General features: G+C 40.2%; 1 protein-coding gene across 5 annotated transcripts in view; it reads left to right on the top strand.

The window, feature by feature from the left end:
• Positions 1-26,757, top strand: part of TOE1 (target of EGR1, exonuclease) — a 416,060-nt gene that overhangs the window by 20,010 nt on the left and 369,293 nt on the right. For all 5 annotated transcript variants that reach the window (XM_044085892.1, XM_044085889.1, XM_044085890.1 and 2 more), the window contains exon 2: positions 10,866-10,994. In XM_044085892.1, coding sequence (XP_043941827.1) covers positions 10,884-10,994 — 111 coding nt within the window. In that variant the 5' untranslated portion in view covers positions 10,866-10,883. The remainder of the gene's footprint in view (positions 1-10,865; positions 10,995-26,757) is intronic.

The following is a 26,757-nucleotide window of genomic DNA, read 5'->3' as shown; positions in this document are numbered from 1 at the left end:
ACTCTGTCATTGTCCATGTTGGAGTGAATGACTTGAGACGTACCTCCCTGGACTACATGAAAAGAGACATGGAAGAGCTCTCTGATCATATGGCCCAGGCAGGTATGACCCTAGCTCTGAGTAGCATCCTGCCTTCGCCCAGAATGATACCACAATATAAGGACAAAATGATTAACTTCAACAATTGGCTAAGCTTCTGGTGTCATTCAAAAGGGATCCAGTATCTGTCTGCCTAGGACGACATGATCGACAGACCACAATGCTTTGCCAGAGATGGTCTGCACCTGTCGCCCCTGGGATTCGGGTTACTGGCTAAGGCTCTTGCCACCCTTATAGTGCCTTTTTTAGGCAAAGTTCAAAGGACAAAACCACCACCGTAACAGGTACAAGCATGCAAATTCTGAAGGTAATGCTACTCAATGCTAGAAGTCTAAACCTCGAAATGCACTCTCTCGAAGCACTCCTAAAAATGGAGAACATAGATATCTGTGCATTAACTGAGACCTGGTTCAAGGCTCCAGAGAGCACCCCTGCAATACCAGGCTACAACTCTTACCACACTTTTCGGCCACCAAACCAGGACCGAAACACTAAAGGTGGAGGAGTGTCCATATTCACCAAGGATATTCACACCACCAGGCTAGATGCACAACACAATGCGTCTGAAATTCTTCAAGTGCAGCTAACACTAGGTAAGACTGCAGTCCAAATTGTAGCTTGCTACAGATCCCCACCATGCCCCAAGATTCTCACTACACCTTTCTAAACATACTGGAAAATATTGAGATACAGCCAAACACCCTAATACTGGGTGATTTCAACTACCCTGCCATTAACTGAGAAAACTACTCGTGTACCAATACCTTTGCCCAATGGTTCTTGGAATTCATAAATTGCAACGCCCTGGATCAACTAATCCATAGTCCCATCAGGGACTCCAATATCCTAGACCTGGTCATTTCCAGCATGGGAAATCGATGCTCCATGCCTATGGTCACCCTCTCGTTGGTCAGGTCTGACCATAAGCTAATCACTCCTAACATCCACATCCCAACCCCACCCCCCAGTAAGGAAACCTGTATAAAAATTTCTCCAAAGCCAACTTCATGCCACTCAAGTCAGAAGTGACAAACTTCATGACACCCATGCAGGCGGGAACTGAAAGTTTGACTGCTGAATCCTACACTAAGGCACTGTATGAGCACATCCACTCGTGCTTGAATCGTGCCATCCCAAATAGAACCAAGATGCTTTCCTCCAAAAAAAAGGAAGCCAATCTGGTGGTCCTCTGCCATAAACAAACTTTACAACAAAAGGAAGCCAATCTGGTGGTCCTCTGCCATAAACAAACTTTACAACAAAAGGAAGAAACTGTTGCAGAAGAGGAAAATCCCAGGAAGCAAAAATCTCCCTTACCAGCCTCAGTAAGAAGCTGAGATCCCTCATAAAATCCCCCAAAGCTAGTTATGAAAATAAAATTGCCAAAGATTCCAAAGACAACCACAAGGCATTCTATAACTGTCGAGAATCTAAATGGCAATGCTCAGATCTGCTCTGAGTTACAACAAAATGGCATTAAATATACTGATCCCAAGGATATTGCCAATATCCTGGCAGATCAATTCAGTGCCAGCTTCACCCCCCCCTCACTCCCTAAACGGCCCTTCTCAATACCAGAAGATTGCCAAATTCCAGTAATAATGGCCACACAGGTAAAAAGCACACTCTCCAAAGCTAAGAATATAGCATCCGGATGACATACCGGGCTGTGTATTACATGAACTACAAAATAAACTGGCACCTCATCTAAGTGTCATGTTTAATCATAGCCTCACCTCAGGCTTCGTGCCCACTGAATGGCGCACAGCTACGGTTATCCCACTCCACAAGGGGGGATCCACCTTGGATCCCGGGAACTACTGCCCCATCAGTCTGATGAGCCTGATCTGCAAGACCATGGAACTTATAAACAAAGATATTGGCAACCTTCAAACACTGGACCCCACCCAGTTTGGGTTCGTGAAGGGCCGATCTTGTCTCCTGAACCTGATTGACTTCTTCGAATCAGTCCAGAGCCGTGGACGAGGTTAAGGCAGTTCGCACAGCTTATCTGGACTTCGCCAAGGCCTTTGACACCATCCCCCACTCCGGAATCCTAGATAGACTTACTAAGCTGGGCATTAATCCCTACATCACTCGATGGGTTGCCAACTGGCTTACTGACAGAACCCACACTGTAAAAGTAGCTGACTCCAAATCCAGCTCCAGACAAGTGGAGTACCACAGGGTTCAGTCCTGGGACCACTCTTGTTTGGCATCTACTTCTCCGAAGTACAGGCCAACACTAAGGGACTCTGGCTAACAAAGTTCGCAGATGACTACTTACTGGGAACCATTATTGAATCCCCAAATGATGTGGATACTCTACAAAAGGGCCTTACAGAAACAGATGCTTGGTGCCAGAGCCATGGGCTCAAGCTCAATGCCAAGAAATGTATAGTTATCCCCTTTGGAAAAAAACATGTACCCATGAATTACCACATAGGTGGCAGTACACTAAACACCGAAAGTGTGATAAGAGACTGGGGACACAGGTGGACAGTGGTCTCACCTTCGATAATCACATCACCACAACAGTCAGGAAATCCTTCTGTGTGGCACACCTCATCACTAAAGGCTTTTCATCCAGAAAAAAGGAGGTCATTGTCCCACTGTACTCATCCCTCATTAGACCCATTATAGAATACAAAGCCCCGTTTGTTATGTACCTCTCAAGACATCTGCAACAACTGGAAAGGTCGCAAAAATACCTCACAAAAAGAATCACAGGCCTAAAGTAGATGCCCTACGTTGACCGCCTTAAACTCCAGCTATAATCTGTCGCATATCGTCTACTCAAAGGCGATCTCTGCTTAACATACAAGGCCATGTCAAACCCAGAGCTGTTGGACATGCTACACTTAAAGAAATCCCAATCCCTCAAAGCCACATGCTCCAGGGATCTAAACCTTGTCATCGCAATAAACAAAACCTGCTGGAGGGTTAGGTTCCTGACCCAGAGACTCCCCAGACGCTGGAATAGACTGTCCATACATGTCAAGCAGAGCGCCTCTTTGACCCTCTTCAAAAGGAACCTTGACGACTGGATGGGAGAAAGGAAATTCACCCCGGGGATCACGTCAGTCACCCTGCTAGACAGGGGTCCAGGGAAGTAAATTAGTGGTGGAAGAAATGGCCAGGGAATTGTTATGGCTAGGCTTGTATAGGCCCTAGGGCCAATAGCCTAGTACCAACCTATGAACCTACAAGCAGAATACGACCATGTTTTCTACAGACTTAACAGCTCTGTCATCTTTCAGACCCACTATCTGGTTATGACCTGTTACCTCCCTTGAAGCTTAATTATAGTACTGTGAAGACAACACTTGACACATGACTGTAACCGGTGTTGGTAATTCAGTAGTCATTATTCCTTTATCCTGTTAGTAACCCGACTTAGAGTGGTAATGGTTTGCATTAATTGCATAACCTGTGATATGGCAGCGGATCTTTTTTTGCTCAGTTTAGGGATGGAAATGGCCTTTTAAATCGCCATTTAAACTGAAAAAGGATGTGATACATTAGTATGACCTTTCATGACTGGAATATTTTAGTTTTATTTTGCCGGATTGCAAAGTGCCATAAGAAAGGTGCGTAAATATTTTTTTTCTTATTGTAATGTACAGTCGCCAACTTCTGTGTTGTAAGAGAAATGCATTTGAAACCAAATGCCAAGACCCTGGAAGAAAGCGCAATAAAGCTTACGGACAGGACAACTTTGTCAAGCGTTGTATCCGTTGATTTTAACAGTGTAATCCACAGAAACTCACAGGATAATGAAAACGCCAAGCTTTATTGTGCTTTCTTCCAGGGTCTTGACAATTGGTTTCTAGTTACTTCTTTGACCCGTTGGCGGTTTTTGGTGAGAAATGCATTTGAACATCATACCACACAAGCTTGTGCTTAAGAGCTAATAAGCCATTATATGTTGTAATATTCGTGTATTGTAGTTGGCTATTATGTTATTAGCGGATGATGTTTCAGCTGCACAACAGAATATTTTTAGTGGCTTTATTTCAGCTTTATCATCTTATGGATTGTCCCAGCTGGTAATATGAGGAAGCTCATGTTACTGAGGTAGTAATAGGAATATATTTTGAGGACGTCTAGCAAAGCACCTTTCATTCCAGCTCTCATAGCTATGCTGGAGTCCTGTTGGGGTTTTCTCAGCAAGTCAGTTTAATTCCTAGCATTGTATGGGAGAATTCAAGGTCGTTCTGTCAGTCTAATGGAAAAGTATATATGTTTTTTCTAGACATAAGTTACTGCTTGCTGCTATTTCCATCCTGCATGTGATACTATAAATGAAAGGCAACCCCCTTGCCTTTAAGTATTATGTTTGTTTGTTTTGTTTGTCTATTTCCCTCAAGTTCAATGCTTGCATTGTTTAAACTCGAAACATGTTTATTTACTGCAGTCATGGCTGACTTTAGGCATCTACATCTGTTAAGACCAATGATATTGTATTGGTCAAGTGGTTTCAAGAATTTCAGTTATTTTTTTCTCAGATTTTGGCATCTGTAAGTGTCGGAAAATATATTTTTTCTCAGCTGTTTGCATTAAATGCGTTATTTGGATTGTGTTAAATAGGAGAATATAAAACTCAGTTGTTGCTTTGCCACTGGCATGTGCATCTCCACAAACAGCGTATCTTAAGGACTATAGTGTCCTGAAACATAAGGAAGAAAGTATCCTTTTGGGCATTTTTTTAAATATGTATAATTTCACTTTTTCACATTGTGTGTTTTCATAATAAGAACATTTTACTGACAGAAGCAAATGTGAAAAAAAGCTGATTTTAGAAAAGAAAAGGTTGTCAATCTTGTATACTTATCTGCCCAATTTTATAGCTAAAACCAACTGTCAAATTCATGACGCTGAGCTGATGAGAAATCTACTTAAGCGTAATAAATAGAAGGAAGTACTGTTTTTTTTCCCCCCATTGTGTCTCTTATACCAGCATGTTCCCTTGTGCTAAAGGCAATGTATAGGGTGCTAGGAAGGGGCTCAAAGCTTGTCTGGATGTTCAATCCTTGGCAGGATACACTACCTATAGTTACATAACTGCAACGGCGATCTAATGAAAAGCATTAAATAATTTCTTAATTTCTTTTTACAGATGTAAACACAAGCGCTATAAACAGGTTTAGACGCACACAAGCATGTGCATTCTACCAAGAAGCTTAAAGTAGGGATGGACATGTATAATTATGCTACGACTGCAGCTTGTAGTGTTTAGATGTAGTATGTATTAGGGAAAAAAACTGACCCAAAATATTGTGAGTAGTCTGAAGGTTGTAAGGAAAATGTGTGTGTTGGGAGTACAGCTGTAATCTTATGCAGTTGACGAAAGATATGAATGTATTGATTTTTATAAATACCATGCTTTATAGAATGTGCTTTTTGAAAAGGTGATAATTTTACATTCAGTATGAAATAAGAAAGAAAAGAGAGGTGATTAAGAAAGAGTTCTCATCAAGTTTTGGCTTTGCAATGTGTGCCTAATTTTTTTTTGAGGGTGGCCGCTGTGTTGCAGCAGGTGGTGTTGCTTCCCCACAACAATAGGTTCTTCGGTTTAAATTCTCAGCTGGGCTGCCTTCTGTGCTGTTTGCATGTCCTTCCTGTGGTCGCTTGGGTTTCCTCCAGGTGCTCCAGTTCCCCCCCCCCACATCCCAAAAACATGCTGCAGGTAGATTGGACACTCTAAATTTACTCTAGGTGTGAGTGTGTACGTTCTGTGGACGGTTGGGCGCCGGGCTGGCAACTCAACACCATAAAACTCCATTGCCATTCGTTCTACGGACTATTCCACTGTGGCAGCCCCTAACAGGAAAAGCCAAAAGAAAAAGAATGTGTGCCTAATTTTTCATTGGTCTTAGTAATTACATGCTTTACCTGGAACTTTGCTGAAGCATTCTTCTATATGTTGGCTGAATAAGGAGCTTTAATGGTTAAGTGGGGCCCATTTAACACATTAATATTTTAGCCAGGTGAAGGAAGTAGCTAGTCAGAGTAATTTTAGAAGTGTCATTTAAATGATCCTAGGAGAGCAGTAAGGATTTTGTACTCTTAACATACAGTGTTATTTAGTGGTACATCTTCATGATGTCTGAAATCTACAGTTTATTGCACAAGAATATCAACATTACCCAATAATCATGCTTTCTGCTGTGTAAATGAGAAGCTGTAAACAATTTAAAACCTGCATAAATTTTGCTATGAATACAATTGAGAGAATCGCATAACCATATCTTAACATAAGAATCTATAACAAGCACCATTTAAATATATAATTCTCACAAGTAAATTTTAAAAGACAAGGTGCCATATCCAGGCCTGATTACAGCAAATATTCTGGATTTGTATTCCAGCTCCAGTCCAAATACTTAAAACAGTTATAGTGTCTTCATTCTCTCCTAAAAATAGAAAATTATCAAATACCCAGGAAGCACAGCGGCAAACCTAGCATAGTACTATCCCATATCTAAATTCATCACGCCCACGTATTTGAATTCAGCACATGCTTAACATTATGCTGCAAAGGAAAACATTCTCTGAAGTAAGTACATAATTTTAAAAATAGAAATAATACAGCACAATTATCTGACATAAATACATATGGGCTGTAGACACCTCAACCCCCCCTCCTATTAATATCAGTTACTGAAGAACACATGCGAAAGCCTAGCAATCCGTTTTCATCCAGAGAAAATCAGCAAGCTTTCATGTATTTTCTTCAGGAAATATTGCATGCAAAAGGGGGGGTGTCATCCTCATACACGAGAAGACCAGACATTTATTTTCTTTGTCTTTCTGTATTTGACAAATGTACTTTTTCACTGAGGGTTGGAGATAACACTCTCTTTGATATAAACCTGTAACATGGGGATAATTAATGCATTGCCTGTTTTATTTATTTTTTTGTTTGTTTGCACCAGTCTAGTGTAGGGCCAAGTTAAACACAGTCAAATCTAAGTATTACCAATGGGTATGTTCCCATTTACATGGCGCTCCTTCTGCACATGTCAATTACAGATGGTCCAAATTTAGAAACATGGTCTTTAAAACCTCACTGGAGCATAAAAGTACTTGTGCAAGCATTTCCAAGCGAAGATTGTGAGCTCCTTGATATAGTAACATAAAGCAGAAATCGATAGACCCCACTGCCACCTCAAATAAGTCCTTATTTAAAATATTCCCTCCATTTGTGCTTCATTTTAACTACCACTGCATTACTTTAGAGTATTTATTCCAGATTAACCAAGCCTTTGACCACTAAATGCTCTCCCTAACTTCCTACAGCAGAAGTACCACTTTTGTGCGCAAGATATTCAACAATTCAGTAATACCTACTAATGCAGTTACCACTGGAAGTAAAGGCTGAAGAGACTGGGTTGCCTTAAACAGGATTTGGGAAGAATTATACCAGTCTTTTTGGGAAGCTTTCTGGTTAGAAGGGGTACAACATGGAGGTGACAGATTTTGTCTTTTTTGTCTTGTTTTTAGGAATCTCTAGCCTTCATGTTTTATGAGGATTATTTCAATCTGTGTATGTCTGACATGATTTCAACATCTTTTACTGCTTTCGTGCACATGATTTAAAGGTTGTAATTGTATCACTAATTATGAAAATAAGCAAAAATAACTAAAATGTCTGGCCGTATAGGCAGAGGAAAGGAAAATGGTTATAAATGCTGATTAAAACTTGTATTCATTTTGGTATTTTAGGCATCATGTAATACAAGGTGATTGGGAAGGAAATTGAATGTGAAAAAAATATTTAAGGTCCTAAAAATGTTGTGGGATAATTGACTGTGTGGTTAAATGTAGTAGGATCATAGGATGTGTAAAATAATTTATTAAATGTAGGGAACAGGTGTTTAAGAATTGTCCATCTGTCTTAAGACAGAAAACTGAATGTGGCAGCCAAATTTGGTGTCTGTTTGCAAAGGTGCAGCTGAGGTTACAGAGAATACAGCGTAAGATTCACTAAACTGTATGAACATGAGACAATGGTATATAGGGACAGATCACAATGTATAGACACTTGGAGAGGTGATTCAGTAGAGTTTTGAAGCACTAAAGGACTTTTTTGTGGGAGTGTTTAGGCTTGAAAGAGTCTTTTCCTAAGAATAATAGTCATTAACTGGTTCATAGAATAGTAGTGTCCTTTGAAATTCTGACACCCTTTCAAGGCTGATCTGGATTCAGGCAGGTAAAAATAAGTTTTGTCTAGTTCTGTTTTGCATTGCAGTCTGCAAGTATCCTGGATAAAAAGCTGTTAATTGAAATGTCATTGTAAACTGCTTCTGACCGATTGCTTTTTTAATTCATTATCCTGATTTAAACAAACAGGTTACCAGCGCATTAAACTGTAATATTATTTGTTATGGTGTGTAGTTAAGTTTGCAATAAAAAGTTTCCTGAGTAAGTTAATGAGCAAGGCCATGTTAAGGAAGATGCTGCTTATAGTGCTTAAAAGTGAAGTTCAGCAGTAGCCTGAAAAATTGATTTACAAACTTTCCATTAATGAAGCAAGAACCTACACTGTCAAGCTCTTCTTGCCCTGCAGTGGAGTACAGAAATGGGTCTGAAGTGATGTGCGGGGGTAGCATTACCTGTTTAAGGAGGTGTACTATTTTAGCGTGTTTAGCATCATGAATAAGGGCATGATTGAAAGACATTTTAGATGGAAAATATGAAGAGAGAGCATTTCTAAGCTTGTGGCATAGCCTTTCAGCACCTAGGCTGCCATGTTTGTGTCTGTTGGAGGCCTTTATAATTTATTTAGAGAACATGGGTGTACTGTGTTGGTATTTTGTCTCGAGTACTTGTTTCTAGTGGTCTACAGTTCATACCCCTCAACTGTACAGATTTTTGCAGAATATCCAGATTTTTGCCTCAGTTTTGGTCTGTTTCTCATAAAATTGTAGTTTTCTGGCAAATCATTGGCAAGTTATTAAAGGTTGAACTCAGAAAATGATTGAGTTTCAGACTTTATACCCTTCAGAAAATTCATGATGAAGAAAAACTGTTCTAAGTTTGTAGGAGCAATATTTAAAAAAGTGTCCCTTTTTTGGGGGCTTTGTCTAGATTTCTTGCTCTAAGAGGTTGAGAGGTATGGTACAGTTGTAGATTTCAGGTTAAGTAGTGAAGCATGCTTGGTTCCTGCACTGCAGTATAACATTTAAGACCGACTGTGCTGAACAGTAGGACTCCACTCTCATAGGGACCTTTTATACACAAAGAATTTACCTTTGGAAATTTATTTTTTTAAATAAGGCTATATATACTTTGCTTTAAGCAAAATCAGAGCGCTAAGACTTATTGAAAGATCATATACCATTCAATCTCTTAGCCCTCATCCCCTTGTTTAACATTAGTATGAACCTGTGGCTTCGGCTTAGAAGTGACATTGGGTTGCTTTTGAGGAATGAAACAGTGTTGTGCAGCTCAACTGACCAACAGTGCATCCTGGTGACCATCCCTCCGCCATCCTTCATATGACCTGTCTGCTCCACTTAAAGTTCCCTGGACTTGGTTCAGCAGGATTGGGGGCCAACAAGGACCTTGGGGTATGGTGGGCTGGACATCATTTTGCCTGTGTGGAGGTTTTTAATTTGACCTAACCTTTACCCCTGCTGTCATCAGTTTGCCTAAAGGATGGGTATGCAGTTGGGACATGCTGGCATATCACCCTACCTCCACAGCATCTTAGCTCAGGTTCACCCCCCCTTCTTTCTCTTTGGACCATGCCCCCTGTTATGTACCCCACCTCGACCAGGGATCATATGTGGGGAATGCCCTTGCAGACACCCTCCCATGGGCACACCCACCCCTTGTCTGCCAGCTTTTCAGACACCAGAGCCACTAATCTAACCTAGTTTGCCTGAGCCATAGTTGGGGCTTCATCCTTTTGCACAACTGTGCTGGCTTTATATGTAATATTTTGATGTGGTGTGAATATTATTATATTATGTTATATTTAATATACAGTACAGAGTCGATTATCCAAACTAATTGGGGCCTAGGGTAGTTTGGATAATTAAACTGTTTGGATAATCAAACATAAGACCAGATAAACTTCTAAAATCTTGTTTTTTTTTTCTCCATGCAGGGAATACACTTTTCAACCACTGAGGGATTCCAGTGGACAATAAAGAACATTTTTCACATATGAGCAGGCTACAAGCTCAAAAAACACACACAAATGAATACATATAATGTTTACATATTCAGACTTTATGATTTTTCCTTTGAAAGGCTGTGTTTGGATAATTGACTGTTCAGATAATTGACTCTCTCTACTGTAGCAGCAGGGTATTTTAATATTGTGGTACAGAGGCAGAACGCACACAAATTAATGATTCATATAGGCAGCAGTACTACCATGTTAAGGTCAAACCTTATACCTTTCACTAAATTAAAGGCTGGCCTCTTCCATTAGGTCTTTCTGCTGGGAATGCCATAAAAAGCTTTTTTTTTTTTTTTTTGAATAGTTAAGTGCCTGGGTCCATGAGTTTTACTTTGTTTTTGGAAGCTTAAGTAGGCAGGTCAAGCCGGGTTTAAAAAAAAATCCGGGAGATCTCATTGCTTGAGATGGATTGAGAATGAACTGAGGATTGTAACTTCCTTTGTTAAGTGCTCTAGTTTTAAGTTTTGTACATCAGACGTGAACATTGCTACTTGTATGTCTTTAAATATGAGCTCCTTTTGAACCTTTAGTTCACAGTTCCTGACTGTTTGTTTCTACTTCCTTTTGGCAGGACATAGGTTATGTGAAGATGGATACACTGAATGTTCCAGTAATTGATGTCCACATTAACAACTTTAAGGAGATTTGGCCATCTATGCTGTTGGCAATAAAGACATCAACATTTGTAGCAGTTGATACGGTTAGTTCATCTTTTAGTTACCTTTCATCTTAAAGGCAGGAAACTTCTGGTAAAGATATGTTAAAATGTAAATTGGTTGTATTTTTTTTTCTGAAATGCATCATGATGGTTATTTGACAAAGCAAATAGACAATGCAAAATCTGGTAAGAGGAAATGTTTGATGGGTAAACTGTGAATTGCACCACAGGTTTTTGACTACTTGGCAAATCTATAATTTACTTTATCTATTTCAGCCTTCCTTCTGGGTATAAACTTAAAACCGTTGGAAAACTGTTCAAAATGAACCTTTTGAATCTCTATTCTACTATAATTGTATACAGTATAACCCCTTGTATGTTACCAATACTCCTTCATTATGGATGCTCTCTTCAGACCTATTACTAACTAGTGTCTCCTGTCTTCCCTGTACCCCCTCCCCATCTGGGATAATTGTATTTTACTGGTGTCTTGTTCATTAATCTCTCTGACCTTCGGAGAGGGGGGGTATGCTAAAGGGTTATTATTATAACTTTGTCCTACGTATTCTTTTGCCTCATTTCATTCTCAAAATGTGATGTACTAGATGTTGTATTTTTATTTTTATTTCTTTGTTGAGGTCTTTTATGTTCTGGTGCTGGAACACTTAAGTCATATGGATTTTAGACTTTGTTTGATGGATCTTGTGTTGACTAATAATTATGTACACTTTGAAGGAGAGTTTTTCCAGCAGATTCAAGGATGTGCACCCACATATGCATATTGTTCTCTCCGTATGGGAGAAGAAAGATATTCTAAATTCAAAATATAGTAAGTGCTGGAAACTCTATAAACAATATTTGGATGACATCTGGTTGGTGTGTGATGATACAGATGAAAAGTTTATTGAATTCTGACTATATAATGAATACTACAACCTTTTTAAGATTTACTTATAATATACAATATGAAAAAATGAATTGGATATCACTATAGATAAAGAAAATGGAAAATTTAAATCAACAGTATATAGGAAAGATACATATGCAAATTCATATCTCTTTTTTTACAAGTTCACGCCCTTTTAGTCAAAAATGTAGTTTAGTCAAAGGACAGTTTGTTAGGGGAAGTCGAATGTGTTCGGAGAATGATGACTTTATAATTGAAAGTAAGTTCTTAGAACAAATGTTTTTGCAGAGAAGATATCCATTAAAACTAATTGAAGTAAAAAAGGAAGTAATTATAGGTAGAACTGACAGATTTGCTCCCATACTAGGGAAGAACTCTGGTGAAATAGATATAATTCATGATAATGAGCATACTAATAGTATATTTGAACGGGCATTTGTAACTAACTATAGCGGAGATGCTAAAGTTATAGTAAAAACGATAGAAGTATGGGGAAGATTCTCTGCAATATCAGATTTAAATATTTTTGATACCCCATTTAAATGTATTTTTAAGAAAGGGTCAAATATTAAGAATATTATAGAAGGAAATAATAAAGGAGTGCACCCTTATGGACGTAGTAAGAAAGGCACTTTTAAATGTGGCCATTGATCACAATGCCCTTGTATATATTATGGAGAAAAGGTAGAATTAGTAGTTAGGAATAGACTAATTAGTAGTAAGGAATATTATACATGTGATAGTAATGGACTCATTTATTTAGTACTATGTAAAGCATGTAGTGGTTTCTATGTTGGTAAAACGGAGAGAAAGCTCCGAAGAAGAATATGTGAACATCTTTATGAAGTAAAAAAATAAAAACAATACTAATGCTTTATGCCCTACTAAACTATGTCTAAAAAGGGCATCATTTTCTTTTTTTGTAAAGGGCATCATTTTCTTTTTTTGTGTTAGAAACGGTGAGTAAAGATATAAGAGGAGGGCTATGGGAATTATATAGAAAATAGAGAATTATATTGGCAAATAATATTGGAAGCCAATAGATTCCCTGGCATGAATGAATATCTGTCTTTAGCTCCTGTTTTAAAAATTAGAGCTTATTTTTTTAAAATTTTTATTATTATTAATTTTTATTATTAAAATTAGTAACCCTCCCACCATACCTATTACCCACAGAGCACAATCATAAAGTTTCCCTTATAAGCCAACACATTCAAAAACTGAGAAAACTAATAACCTCATGCATATCAAAACTAGCCCTAAGTGGAGACATCCACCCCAACCCTGGCCCTACCATCTCCAACCCCAATCCTCATAATCAGACAAGAAACCACAACTTCTCCCATATTACAGCTAATAGAAAGCCAAGTGACTTCCTTCTACTAAGCCTAAATATTAGAAGTATATCCAACAAAGTCCATGAACTCCATGCCACCATAGACTTGTACTGCCCAGATATAGTCATCCTGACAGAAACCTGGCTAAAACCTCACATTACCAGTGAGCAAATACTCCCTACAGGTTACGGCATACTAAGAGTAGACCGGCTAAACAAAAAAGGAGGTGGTGTAGCTATAATATTTAAACAGCATCTAAACATTCAGATCTTAAAATCATCAGCTCCACAAATAGGCAATGAAGAAATAATATATACCAACCTCAAAATAAACCAAAACAAAACCAACATAATTGGATGCTACTTCCCACCTGAGCAAAACATCCCTCCACTAGAAAACCTCCTCAGCTGGTCTACCCACCATCTCCCCCAAGAAACTATCATTTTAGGTGATTTCAATATTGACTGGCAATCCTGTTCTGGCAACCATCCAACCCATCATGTAAACCTTCATGGCTTCACCCAACTAGTCCAATCGCCAACCAGGATAAATAACTCCAGGAAGCACACTACCCTGGATTGGATACTAGTCAGTAAGAGCCCCCAGTCATATAAAACAGGCTGCTTATCAGATAACCTCAGTGATCACTCCCCAACATTCCTACTCAAAAAATACCTATACCAAGCTAAACCTGTCCTCTACCGTCAAATACGTAAAAAACTAAACTTTAACCCACTCACATTCATCTCATCCCTCAAAGAATGTAACTGGCATCCTCTAAAGCACCTCAGTCTAGATGACGCAGTTGAATTTTTTAATATACCTTCCTGAACATCCTTAATTACCATGCCCCCAAAAGATTTTCCAGAACCAAAGCATAACCCTCCCCATGGCTACAGAAAACCACTAAGTCAGAAATGAAAAATGGGGATAAAGCATGGGAGCACTGGCGCAAAACCAAAACCCCCTCAACTAGACAGAAATTCCTAGAACTACACAATAGAGTCAAAAAGTTAATAAAACAGGACAAATTCCAATACTACCAGTCTGCCCTAGACTCCTCACAACACAGCCCCAAACAATTCTGGTCCTCCATAAACTCCATCCTCCACCCAGGTAAAGTCAGTACCCCTCCTCCTAACATCCCTCACTCCTCAGAAAATATTGCTACTTCATTCAACACACACTTCACCCAAACCATACTATCACTAGCTAAACAACACAACCCCCCTCCCCTCCAACCCACACCTTCAACTAGTAATCTCCCCACTGCCTTCTCTTTTTCTCCTGTACCTACCTCCAGCATAAAAAAAAACTCTTAACTAAACTTAAACCCACCAAATTAGCAGTAGACAACCTCCCAAGTGAATACCTACAAATAGCAGCTGATGCTCTGGGCTACCCAGTATCCATCTTGATTAACTGATCTCTGTCAGAAAGTTACTTTCCCACACTGTGGAAAGTATCACATATAATTCCCCTCCACAAAGGCGGACCCTCCACAGAACTAACAAATTACTGCCCCATAGCTATTCTCTCAACACTCTCCAAAATACTAGAGAGATGCATACACTCTCAGGTCTCAGACTACCTCCTTACTAACAATCTCCTTTCCAGTACTCAGCATGGTTTCCGACCAAACCATAGCACCACCACTGCCTTACTCTCCTTTACTAACACTATCCTTCAGCATAAAAACAATGGCTATCTCTCCTCTGCTACTTTCCTAGACGTATCTAAAGCATTTGACATGGTCCCACACAAACAACTTATCTCTGTCCTCAATAACCTATCCTTCTCACAATCAGTCACCAACTGGTTTCAGTTACACCTGTCTGACCGCCAACAATCCATTGTATGGCAGAATGACATATCTCCCCAACTACCTGTCTCCATAGGGGTTCCCCAAGGATCCATCCTTGGACCCCTACTCTTCTCTGTTTACACCAATAATCTAGCCTCTGCCACCAAACATGGCACACTCATACAATACGCAGATGACTCAACCATCATCTGCTCAGCCCAGTCCTTACCAAAACTGCAAAAAGTCACACAGGATGCCTTTTCCTCTGTTGAAACTTGGTTATCCGATGCCCAATTAATACTCAACCCAAACGAAACTAAACTACTCCTCTTCCAACCCACCAAACATACTCAAAACAACTCTCAATTTAACATCACAGCAAAAGACAACACCACTATATACCCAACTGACACCAAATTGCTAGGAGTGGAAATAGACACTAAACTAAAATTTGACATTCACATATCCATGACCATAAAAAAAGTCCACAAAAAAACTAGGAACATTATACAGAAATAAGCAATTTCTCACCAAAGCAGCAAAGATTTCACTAGCAAATTCCCACCCTACTTTATGCCTCTCCAATATATACCAACCTAAGGCAATGCGATCTAAACAAGCTAGAGACCTGCTACAAGAAAATCGCCAAATTTGCTGCAGGGGCATCCTACCATAGTCACCACTGTCTCTCACTTGCTGAACTGGGTTGGCTTGAACTACCTCACCTCCTTCAGTTTTATCAACTCTCACTCACCCACAAACTAGTAAACCATCCACTAAATGTCCCATCCCTCCAGAATCTACTCCAACCCTATCGCACCACCAGACCACTAAGATCCAGCAACAAAAATCACTTGCAGATCACTAAAGCCAATAACTCTGCTGGTGAAGCACTATTCTCTTGCACCATAGCCAAATTATGTAACTCCCTTCCACTCACAATTACCTCCATACCGTCATACACCCACTTCAAAACTTTACTAAAAGCGCACCTAAAAACATGCTGGCTATGCCCTTGCAACTCCCACTCTGTCACCCACCCCATCCAACCACTACCTTTCTTTCCACTCCACTAACTACCTTGATTATAGCAAGCTCAGATGCTCATAAGCCTAGTACTTATTATACAGCAGGAACTTCTCATTGTAACATTTGTTAATGTCTGTTATGTACTTCACAGATAAACATTCTAGTTGTCTACTGATGTACTATGATGTTCATCTGTAAATATGTTGTTCATAGGTTCATACTAGGCTAAGTTCATACTAGGCTATCTGCCCTAGGGCATTTATAAGCCTAGCCAGAGTATGTTTGGCTTTCGCCACCCATTTTAAATTAATTTTGCTATGCCCTTTTTCGAGGTTAGTATACTGTGCCTCTGTCTAACAGTGACACAGAAGTGATACCCGGGGTAAACCTACGATCTCCCATCCACTCATCAAGATTCCTCTTGAAAAGAGTCAATGAGGGACTCTGCCTAACCTGGACTGGGATTTTATTCCAGAGTGAAGGGAGCCTCTGGGTTATGAATCTGTCCCTCCAGCATGTCCTGTTTATTTCAGTGCTGAGGTTCAAGTCTCTCAAGCGTGTAGCTCGATGGGATTTGGATTTTTGAGGTGCAGCATGTCCCTTAATTCGGGTTGGACATGGCCTTATACGTCAGGCACAGGTCACCTCTGAGCAGGCGGTATGCCACTGAGTAGAGCTGGAGTTTCTTTAACCGGGCAGCATATGGCATCTGTTTGAGCCTTTGATCCTCTTGGTGAGGTACTTTTGGGGTCTTTCCAGTTGCTGCAGGTGTTTGGTAAGGTACATCCCAAAGGGGCATTGTACTCAATTATGGGCCTGATGAGGGATGAGTAAAGAGGCACGATGACCTCCCTAATCTAGATGTGAATCCCTTCATGATTAGGTGGGCTATATAAAATGTTTTTCTAACCACTTTGGCCACGTGGTTGTCAAATGAGAGATTGCTATCAACTTGGGTCCCCAGGTCCCTAATTACTTCTTCTGTACTTAATGGATTACCACCTATGTGGTAATTTGTGGGCATTTGCTTTTGCCAAAGGGGATGACTATACACTTTTTGGCGTTTAGCTTGAGGCCATGGCTCTGGCACCAGTTGTCTGTTTCTGAGGCCCTTTTGGAGGATGCTTGTGTCGGCTGGAGAGTCGATTATGGTGCCCAGTTTGCAGTCATCTGCGAACTTGGTCAGCCACAGTCCTTCCGTGTTGGCCTGTACCTCCGAGAAATATATACCAAACAAGAGGTCCCAGGACTGAGCCTTGTGGGATGCCACTTGTAACTGGTTTGGAGTCTGACATGGCTCCAGCAATTCTAACCATGTGGGTTCTCCTTGAGCCAGTTTGCAACCCATCTAGTGACATAGGGGTTTATATTTAAGCTGGTGAGCTTATCTATAATGCCCGAGTGGGGTATTTTATCGAAGGCTTTTGCGAGGTCCAGATAGGCTGTGTGGACCACCTTCCCTTCGTCAATGGCCTTGGTGACTGTTTCAAAGAAGTCAACCAGGTTTAAGAGGCAGAATCTGCCCTTAACAAAGCCAAACTGGGTAGGATCCAGTGTCTGTAGGTCCCCAATATCTTTATTTATGAGGTCCATGATGATCCTTTCCATAGCTTTGCAGACCAAGCTAGTCAGGCTTATGGGGTGATAGTTTCCAGGGTCCGTTGAGGCACCACCTTTGTGGAGAGGGACCACTGTTGCTGTACGCCACTCTTTGGGTACATATCCTGTAGTAAGGCTGAGATTGAACAGTAGTTTTATGTTTGGGTTTAGCTCTTCTTGGAGTTCATGTAGGGCGCAGCCTGGGACACCGTCTGGTCCCATTGATGCTGTGTTTTTGCTTTGGAGGCGGCTCCCACCTGAGCATCTGAGATGTCAGGGAGGCAGCACTCTGCTGGGATAGATATTTGCCCTTTTGGTGGGGAGGGGGGGGAGAAGTTTGCGCTGAACCTGTCAGCTAGGATGTTGGCAATGTCTGTGGGATCAGTGTATTTTTTGTCATTTTGGACTAATTCTGAGCATATCTGGGAATTCCCACCCAGGTTCCTAGCATAACTAAAGAAAGCCTTGTGATTATCCTTAGTGTCCTGTGCAATTTTTCTCTCGAAGTTGGCCTTTGACGATTTTATGAGTGCCCTTAGTTTTTTGCTAATACTGATCAGAGATGCCTTCACTTTTTGGGATTTTGCTCTATCATGTAGTAGCTTCCTCCTTCTATTGTATAGTTTGTTTATGGCTGGGGTCCACCAGACAGGTCATCTGCCTTTGGAGGATTGGGTCTTGGTTTTATTTGGGATTGCATGATCCATGCAGTCCTGAAGGTGTTCATAGAATGCATTTATAAAGGATTCTGCAGTCTGGGCCGTATTTTCCACAGGCCCGGGGGCTTTGAAGGATTCCACCACGGTTTTGGGGAGTGTTGCTAGAGAAGTTTTTCACTGTGGTTTTCTGGGCAGGGGTGGGGTCAGGATGTGAATATCCAGTGAGATCAGTTTATGGTCTGATCTTACCAGTGAGGGATACACTTCTGGTCTGGAGCATAGAGTCCCCATGTTGGTGATGATCAGGTCCAGTATGTTTTCCCCTCTTGTGGGAGTGGTAACAAGTTGTTCCATAGCATTTGAGTTTATGAATTCTAGGAACCTTTGGGCAAGGGTGTTGGAGCTAGAGTAATGCTCCCAATCTATGTTTGGGTAGTTGAAGTCGCCCAATATAATGGTGTTCGGAGATACCTTCATATTTTCCAGTGTTCTCAGGAAGGCCGAGTGGGGTACCTGGGTTTGGGAGGGTGGTCTGTAGCAGGCTATAAACTGGAAGGCAGTTTTACCCACTGTTAGTTGCACATGGATAGTCTCTGATGCTTCGTGCTTTGCCACCAACCTGGAGGTGTGGGTATCTTTGATGAATATCGATACTCCCCCTCCTTTTGTGGTTCGGTCCAAGTTTTGGGGCCGAAAAGCATGGTATGAGGTATAACCTGGTAGTGCTGGGGTGCTCTCGGGACCCCTGAACCAGGTTTCTGTTACTGCACAGATATCGATGTTCTCTATGCTAAGGAGAGTTTGAGCGTGCATCTTGAGGTTTAGACTTCTAGCGTTGAGTAGCATTACTCTTAGTTTCTTATCCCTTGTGATACCTATGGAGGTGGGTTTGTCTTTTGAGCCTTGCCTAAAAAAGGCACTATGGGGGTAGCAAGAGCCTTTGCCAATATCCAAAGCCCAGGGTGCCAGGTGCAAGCCGTCCCTAGCAAAGCATCGTGGCTTGTCGTGCATATCATCCCAAGCTGATAGGCATTGGATCCCCTTTGAATGACACCAGTACTTAAGCCAATTGTTGAAATTGATCATCTTGTCTTCATACTGTGGCATCATTCTTGGTGAGGGTAAGATGCTACTCAAGGTCAGGGTCATACCAGCCTGGGCTACATGCTCAGAGAGCTCCTCTATGTCTCTTTTCATGTAGTCCAGGGAGGTACGTCTCAGGTCATTCACACCAGCATGGACAATGACCGAGTCATATTTGTACTTGCCTTGGAGTTTGTAAGTAATTGCTATGTTAAATTGTTAATCGCTATGTAATCCAATGTAACCACTGTCTATTTATTTTAACTGTGGAGCTTTTCTCCCCGGGCCTCTGCTGAAAATGGACCTATGTCCAGTCGGACACTCCCGGTCAACAAATTTAAATAAATAAATAATAAAAATAAATTAAATAGAGATGCTAAACTTTGAAGTGCAATAATTTTTTTGACCACCAGATGGAGTATTCTGTTGCTAGTTTAATACAATTAAATTATATACGTATTTTATTGTGTTTTATGAATTTTTATTAAATATTTATTTGTGTAGTTAATATAAATGTATATGCCTAAGAGACTATGTTTTAGTATTTAACTGTATAAGACAGTCAATGTTATGTAGTAAATTATTGGTTTGGTTTTATTGAATGGAAAATGCTGTTGGTTAATGATCTAATTAAGCAAATATAAAAATGGCTTTGACTTGATGCATTTTATCTGATGAAGTCAGGAGAGGACGAAAACGCATTTATATGTGAAACGTTTATGTGGATGTCTTTACTTCGTGAAGCTGAATAAAAGTGTTTTATTGGAGTTGGACTGCTTCCTAAGTGCTATCTTTGAAGTAAGAGTGTGTGTGTGTGTGTGTGTGTGTGTGTGTGTGTGTGTGTGTGTGTGTGTGTGTGTGTGTGTGTGTGTGTGTGTGTATATATATATATATATATATGTATATGTGTATATATATATATATATATATATATATATATATATATATATTTATATATATATATATATCTCTCTCTATCTCTATATCTCTATATATATCTCTCTCTCTATATATATATATATATATATATATATATATATATATATATATATATATATATATATAAAATATGGATTCACTTCATTATCTTGAAATACTGAAACATCGAATTTCAGTATTTCGAAACTATGAAACCGAATCCACAAAACACCGAAACTACAAAACCCTGAGCCCAAAACCGCAAAAATCAAAACACCAAACAAACCGCATACACTACACCATACATACACCACAGCACCCACATCACAACATAAACAAAAACAACACACATACACAACTCGTACACACATAAGCAGGTGGGCAAGCCTCCCTGCACCCCCGACTTTTATATATACTAACTCCGAGATCGCACAAACAGGAAAAAAAAGCAAACGCACATTCTCCAGTCCCTCACACACACATCAAACATATCAGCACACTCAAACACACTCTAACCCCTACTCAAATCCCTTACAAAACACCTAGATCCACACACGGCACAGCGCACCATAAACATACATTCCCGGACATCACGTAGCGTAAGGCCATAACTGCCAATTCGAGATATTCATATTCGCGATTATGAACTTTCGCTATTTTAAACATTCGGGTTTATAGTCTCGTGATACTGAAATTCGACATTTCAGTATTTCGAGATTATAAACGGCTTATATATATATATATATATATATATATATATATATATATATATATATATATAATATGTGTATATGTTGTTGTCTTTTGGCTTTTCCCGGTTAGGGGTCGCCACAGCGGAACTCCGGTCTGCTAATGATTGCCAGTAGATTTTCACGAATGCCAAGGTGCCAGCTCAACGTTCATCCTTCAATCTTCATGCCCGTTTGCGCATGTCTTTCGAACACCCACCCAACCGCGGGGAGGCCATGCGCGTATGTATGTATGTGTATATATATATATATATATATATATATATATATATATATATATATATATATATATATATATATATATATATATATATATATGTATATATATATATATATGTATATATATATATATATATATATATATATATGTATATATATATATATATGTATATATATATATATATATATATGTATATATATATATGTATATGTATATGTATATATATATATATATATATATATATGTATATATATATATATATATATATATATATATATAATAATATGTATGCATTCTATATGTATGAGTACCATGTTCAATCATAGCCTCACCTCAGGCTATGTGCCCACTGAATGGCGCACAGCGACAATTATCCCACTCCACAAAGGGGGAGCCACCACAAACCCCAGAAACTACCGCCCAATTAGCCTAACAAGCCTGATCTGCAAGGCTATGAAGCGTATCATCATGGAACTTATAAACAATGACATTGGTAATCTCCAAACTCAGGATCCCACCCACTTCGGGTTTGTAAAAGGTGGATCATGTCTCCTAAACCTGATAGACTTCTTTGAAGCAGTCACCAAAGCCGTAGATGAGGGTAAGGTGGTTCACACAGCCTATCTAGATCTCGCCAAGGCTTTTGACACCATCCCCAACTCTGGAATTATAGATAAACTCACTAAACTAGGTATAAATCCCTATGTCACAAGATGGGTTGCCAACTGGCTCACTGACAGAACCCACACTGTGAAAGTATCAGACTCCAAATCCAGCTTCAGACCAGTGACAAGTGGAGTACCACAGGGTTCAGTCCTGGGCCCTCTCCTGTTTGGTATCTACCTCTCTGAAGTACAGGCCAACACAGAAGGTCTTTGGCTAACGAAGTTCGCAGATGACTGCAAAATAGGAACCATAATCAAAACTCCAAAAGATGTGGACATCCTACAAAAGGGCCTTGCTGAGACAGATGCCTGGTGTCAAAGCCATGGCCTCAAGCTCAATGCCAAAAAGTGCATTGTCATTCCTTTTGGTAAAAACTCAGTACCCATGAACTACCACATAGGTGGTAGTCTACTTAACTCCAAAAGTGTGATAAAAGACCTTGGGACACAGGTGGACAGTAGTCTCTCCTTTGATAATCGCATCGCCACAGTAGTCAGGAAATCCTTCTTCTATGTGGTACACCTAATCACAAAAGGTTTCTCATCCAGGAAAAAAGAGGTCATTGTTCCCCTCTACTCATCACCCATTAGACCCATTTATAGAGTATAATGCCCCTTTTGGTATGTACCTCACAAGACATCTACAACAACTGGAAAGGCCACAGAAATACCTCACAGAGGATTACCGGCTTCAAAGAGATGCCCTATGCAGACAGTCTCAAAAAACTGCAGCTTTACTCCGTTGCATATCACCTACTCAGAGGCGATCTCTGCCTAACACACAAAGCTATGTCAAACCCAGAGCTTTTAGACATGCTCCACTTAAAGAAATCCCAATCCCTACGAGCTACACGCTCTAGGGACCTAAACCTCGTCACCACAATAAACAGAACATGCTGGAGGGATAGATTCCTGTCCCAGAGACTTCCCATACTCTGGAACAAACTACCTATCTATATCAAGCAAAGCTCCTCATTAGCACTGTTCAAGAAAAATCTTGATGATTGGATGGGAGATAGGAAATTCACCCTTCTGTGGCTCTGCTCGGCAGTGACACAGGAAGATAATTTTCTTGGGTGGCGAAAGCCAGGGTACCTTTGGCTAGGCTTATATAGGCCCTAGGGCCAATGGCCTAGTACCTACCTATGTAAATGTGTGTGTGTGTGTGTGTGTGTGTGTGTGTGTATATATATGTATATGTATATGTATATGTATATGTATATGTATATATATATATATATATATATATATATATATATATATATATATGTATGTTTACTATATGTATGTAAATATATAATATATATATATTATGCGTGTGTGTTTTTTTTTTTTTTTTGAGAACGTTCAGTATGTTGCAGGAGCTGAAATCTAAGAGATAACTTTTGTCCTAGCCTTTACTGAACTGCAGGTTAAAATGAAGAACATTTTCAGGGTTTTACAGATAATTCCCCAACTTATTTTCTGTGGTGGGGTGTATGGCTAGGGAGTGCTGCCCCAATCAGTGCTAGTGGTCTGACACTGGCTTGTATGACGGGAGTGATTTATGTTAATTAAGGAAGAAGTCTGACAACCAATGGCATTTTGGGTGGGAAGTCATGCAGGTCTGTGAGGACATGTGGTTGACTAACAGGTGGTGGTATGAGATGGCAATTCCATTAAAAAGAAAGTTGTTTTTGTTAGGGTAAAATAAACCACCATTCGGAGTCATCAAATTGTATTCTGGAAAGCTTAGGTATGCTGCTTTATCCAAAGCAGGGCTACTGGTCAGGATTCAGAAGTCTAGCGATTTTTGTCTTGTGCTAACCAAGTGGGACATCAAATTAGAAATTAAATTCTTTACTGCAGTAAGGTTGTGCTACTAGGCAAAGAATAAAGTCTGTGAAGATATGACCATAGAACTGAAAAAAAAATGAATAACCTTGTTCAAAACATTGAGCACTGCCCTACTAGTATAAACAAGAGAAAAAAAAATGTCCCAGCTAGTGTCCAACAGGGTATTTACCAGTGTCCATATTGGGTGCATTGTAGGTCATGGGGAAAGGTGTAATTAATATGCCTGCCTTCCTCCAGCTCCTAACTCTTCAATTCAGTAGGGCTGTATGGCCAGAGGCTGCAGGCTCTCCTGGCATTCTGCAGGAGACTGCAATCAATTTCATGTAGGAGCACATGAGTTCTGACTCTTTGCTTGACCGACTCCCAAGGAGGTAAGCATGGAAGAGTTCTGCCATTTCTCAGTACAGAGAAAAATCTATGGGGATTTATAGGTTATGTAGATTGTTGCCAGGATATACACTGACCCCCCCCCCCCTCAAAAAAAAGTAGGGTCCCTCATACTGTCCCCCTCAGACAATATCAACAGAAGAATGCCTTGCGACTATAGGTTTAATGATGGTATAAGTCTTTACAGCCCCTCATACAAGGTTCCATACAAGAACCCTGGAGTGGATTGCAGTTGCACTAGTGTCAGCATCCTGACCTTTCTTTCATCTGATTTAGACTTCTGGTTATCTACTGCTGCTCTCATCTGGTCTTGGTAACCAGCGCACTTAAACCTCCAAATAAGTAACCCCTTCCAACTCCAGACATTCAAGTGAAAGTGACCACAGATGCCTGTTGTAAGAATGGGAGAGGGTCTTTCATTGAGTAGGCAGTGCTGGTGACCTAGATACTGCAAGATTTTCACTTGTATATCAGTATGAACGTTGTTTTTCGTTTCCTTTGTGGACTTTCTTGATTCTCTCTCTTCTGTTCAATCGGACAGTATGGTTGTAGTCTGGTACATCAGTAGACAAGGGGCAAGGTTTTGCAATTTGTATCGCAAGGCCATGAATGTATGGCAGTGAGCAATGTAGCTCCACTCCTTCCTGGTAAAGATGCTTTTCCCAGAATAAACAAATTTGGTAACGGGATAAGCTGCTACATTTTTACACCTTGCAGGGAGTTACACAGCCAGATTGATTAAGAAAGTCTTTCACCATTGTGGCATTCCAGTATGTGTGACATCTTTGCTTTTCCAACACAGTCTTTCTAAAATTTTCCAAAATTCCAACCTTAAAGGGTCAGGTGAAGGATGCTGTATCCAACTCTTGGCCAAAAGGCCTCCTTTTTATGAGATTCATTCTGAAGGCCAGGTTACTCAAGACCAAAGTTTTATTCTCATCATCCCTGTCTGGACCTAAAAGACTTCTCTGTTTTTCATAGATTCACAGACTATTACTAGGGTAACTGCCCAAGGGGACTTTCTAAGCCTAGCCACATTGTCCTGAAAGAGTAATGATGTCCTCCATCCAAATAAGATGTTGAGGGCTAGGCATTTAGGCATGGTGTAAATTTCCTATTCCCCATTCACTTGTCTAGAGTGTGCTTAAACTGAGTTGTAGGCAAACTCAACTTCACTTGGATGGGAAGCTTGTACCATAGTAGGAGCAGTCTCTGGAACACACATCTGTCTTTCTAGCATATTCTGTTTGTGGCAGACAAAATTCGGGTCCTTAGACCTAGAATTTCTGGTACTCTCTGACTTACGAATATGTTGGAGATTCATAAGTGTGGGGATTGTGGATGCCTTGTAAGCCAGGCATAGATCACCCCTCAGCAACCTGTAGGAGACTGAGTAGAGGGAAAGGGCTTTAAGGTGCCCTACGTAAGGCAGGTTTGTTGTACCTTGTATCCTTTTTGTAAGGAACTTTTGAGGTTGCTGTAGTTGCTGCATATGCCTGTTCAGTATATACTAAAGGGAGCATTGTACTCTGGTCTAATAATGGTGGATTACAGTGGGATAATGACCTCTTTGGACCTAGTTGCCATTCCCTTATGCAACATAAAAAGATTTCCTAACCTCTGTGGCCATGTAGTGGTTGAGGGTAAGACTGAGGTCATGTTTCATGTTGTTTTATTAGACATCTTGGGATGTTATTAGGGCCCATCGATGCAGTGGTTTTGGCCTTGGAAAGTGTGTTAATGACCTGTTCTCTAGTAATGGTTGGGGGATTGTGTTATGTGGTATTTCATTTGGACTATCAGGGGGAAGTGGGGGGATAAATTTGAGCTTAACCTGTAAGCCAAAAGGTTTGCAGTGACCTCAAGTTCAGTGTGGGTGATGCCATTTACAGTAAGTTCTTCACATTGTTGTGTATTTTCTCTGAGGTTAAGGACATAGCTGTGGAAAGCTTTGTGGTTGTCCTTTGCCTGAGAGACTGTATTTTCTTTCTTCAAGTTTAGCATTTGAAGTGTTAATTAACCATCTTAGCTGCCTGGTTAGATTGGTCAGGGGGCTGTTGGTGTGTGTGGCTTTATTCCTCCTATGCTTGGCCAAGATTTTTTTTTCTTTTGTTGTATAACTGATTGATGGTGTGATTCCACCTGGGTGGCTTATCTTTTGAATTTGTTTTGTTCTTAATACAAGTGAGCACAGCTTGTTCTCTACAGCTGTCAATATGGCTATACAGAGATTTTGTAAATGGCTCTGTATTCTGCGGTGTGTATTAGTTTTGGGGATGCTTGGAATTTAGCCAAGGTGTTGCTTGAGAAGTTTGCTTTGGAATAGTTCCTAAAGGTTTTTGTTTTTGCTGGATCCCTGGATTTAATTTTTATTTCAAGTAATACTGCTTTATGGTCAGATATGACGAGCGAAGGTATTGCATTGGTTGAGGAACATTGGCCCCCCCCCCCATATTCGTGAGTACAAGCTCAAGGATATTTGTACCCCTGTTAGGTGATGTACCAACTGTTCCAGGATGTTGATATTAACACAGTTTAGTAATCGCTGGGCTTGTGCATTAGAAGTGGTGTGTAGGATTCCCAGTTTATAGGGGGGTAGTTGAGATCCCTAT

The sequence above is a fragment of the Protopterus annectens genome, chromosome 10.part0 (genome assembly GCF_019279795.1).
Source record: "Protopterus annectens isolate FY-2018-M chromosome 10.part0, PAN1.0, whole genome shotgun sequence".
Taxonomy (NCBI): Eukaryota; Metazoa; Chordata; order Ceratodontiformes; family Protopteridae; genus Protopterus; species Protopterus annectens.
This window is presented reverse-complemented; position numbering and strand designations above follow the sequence as displayed.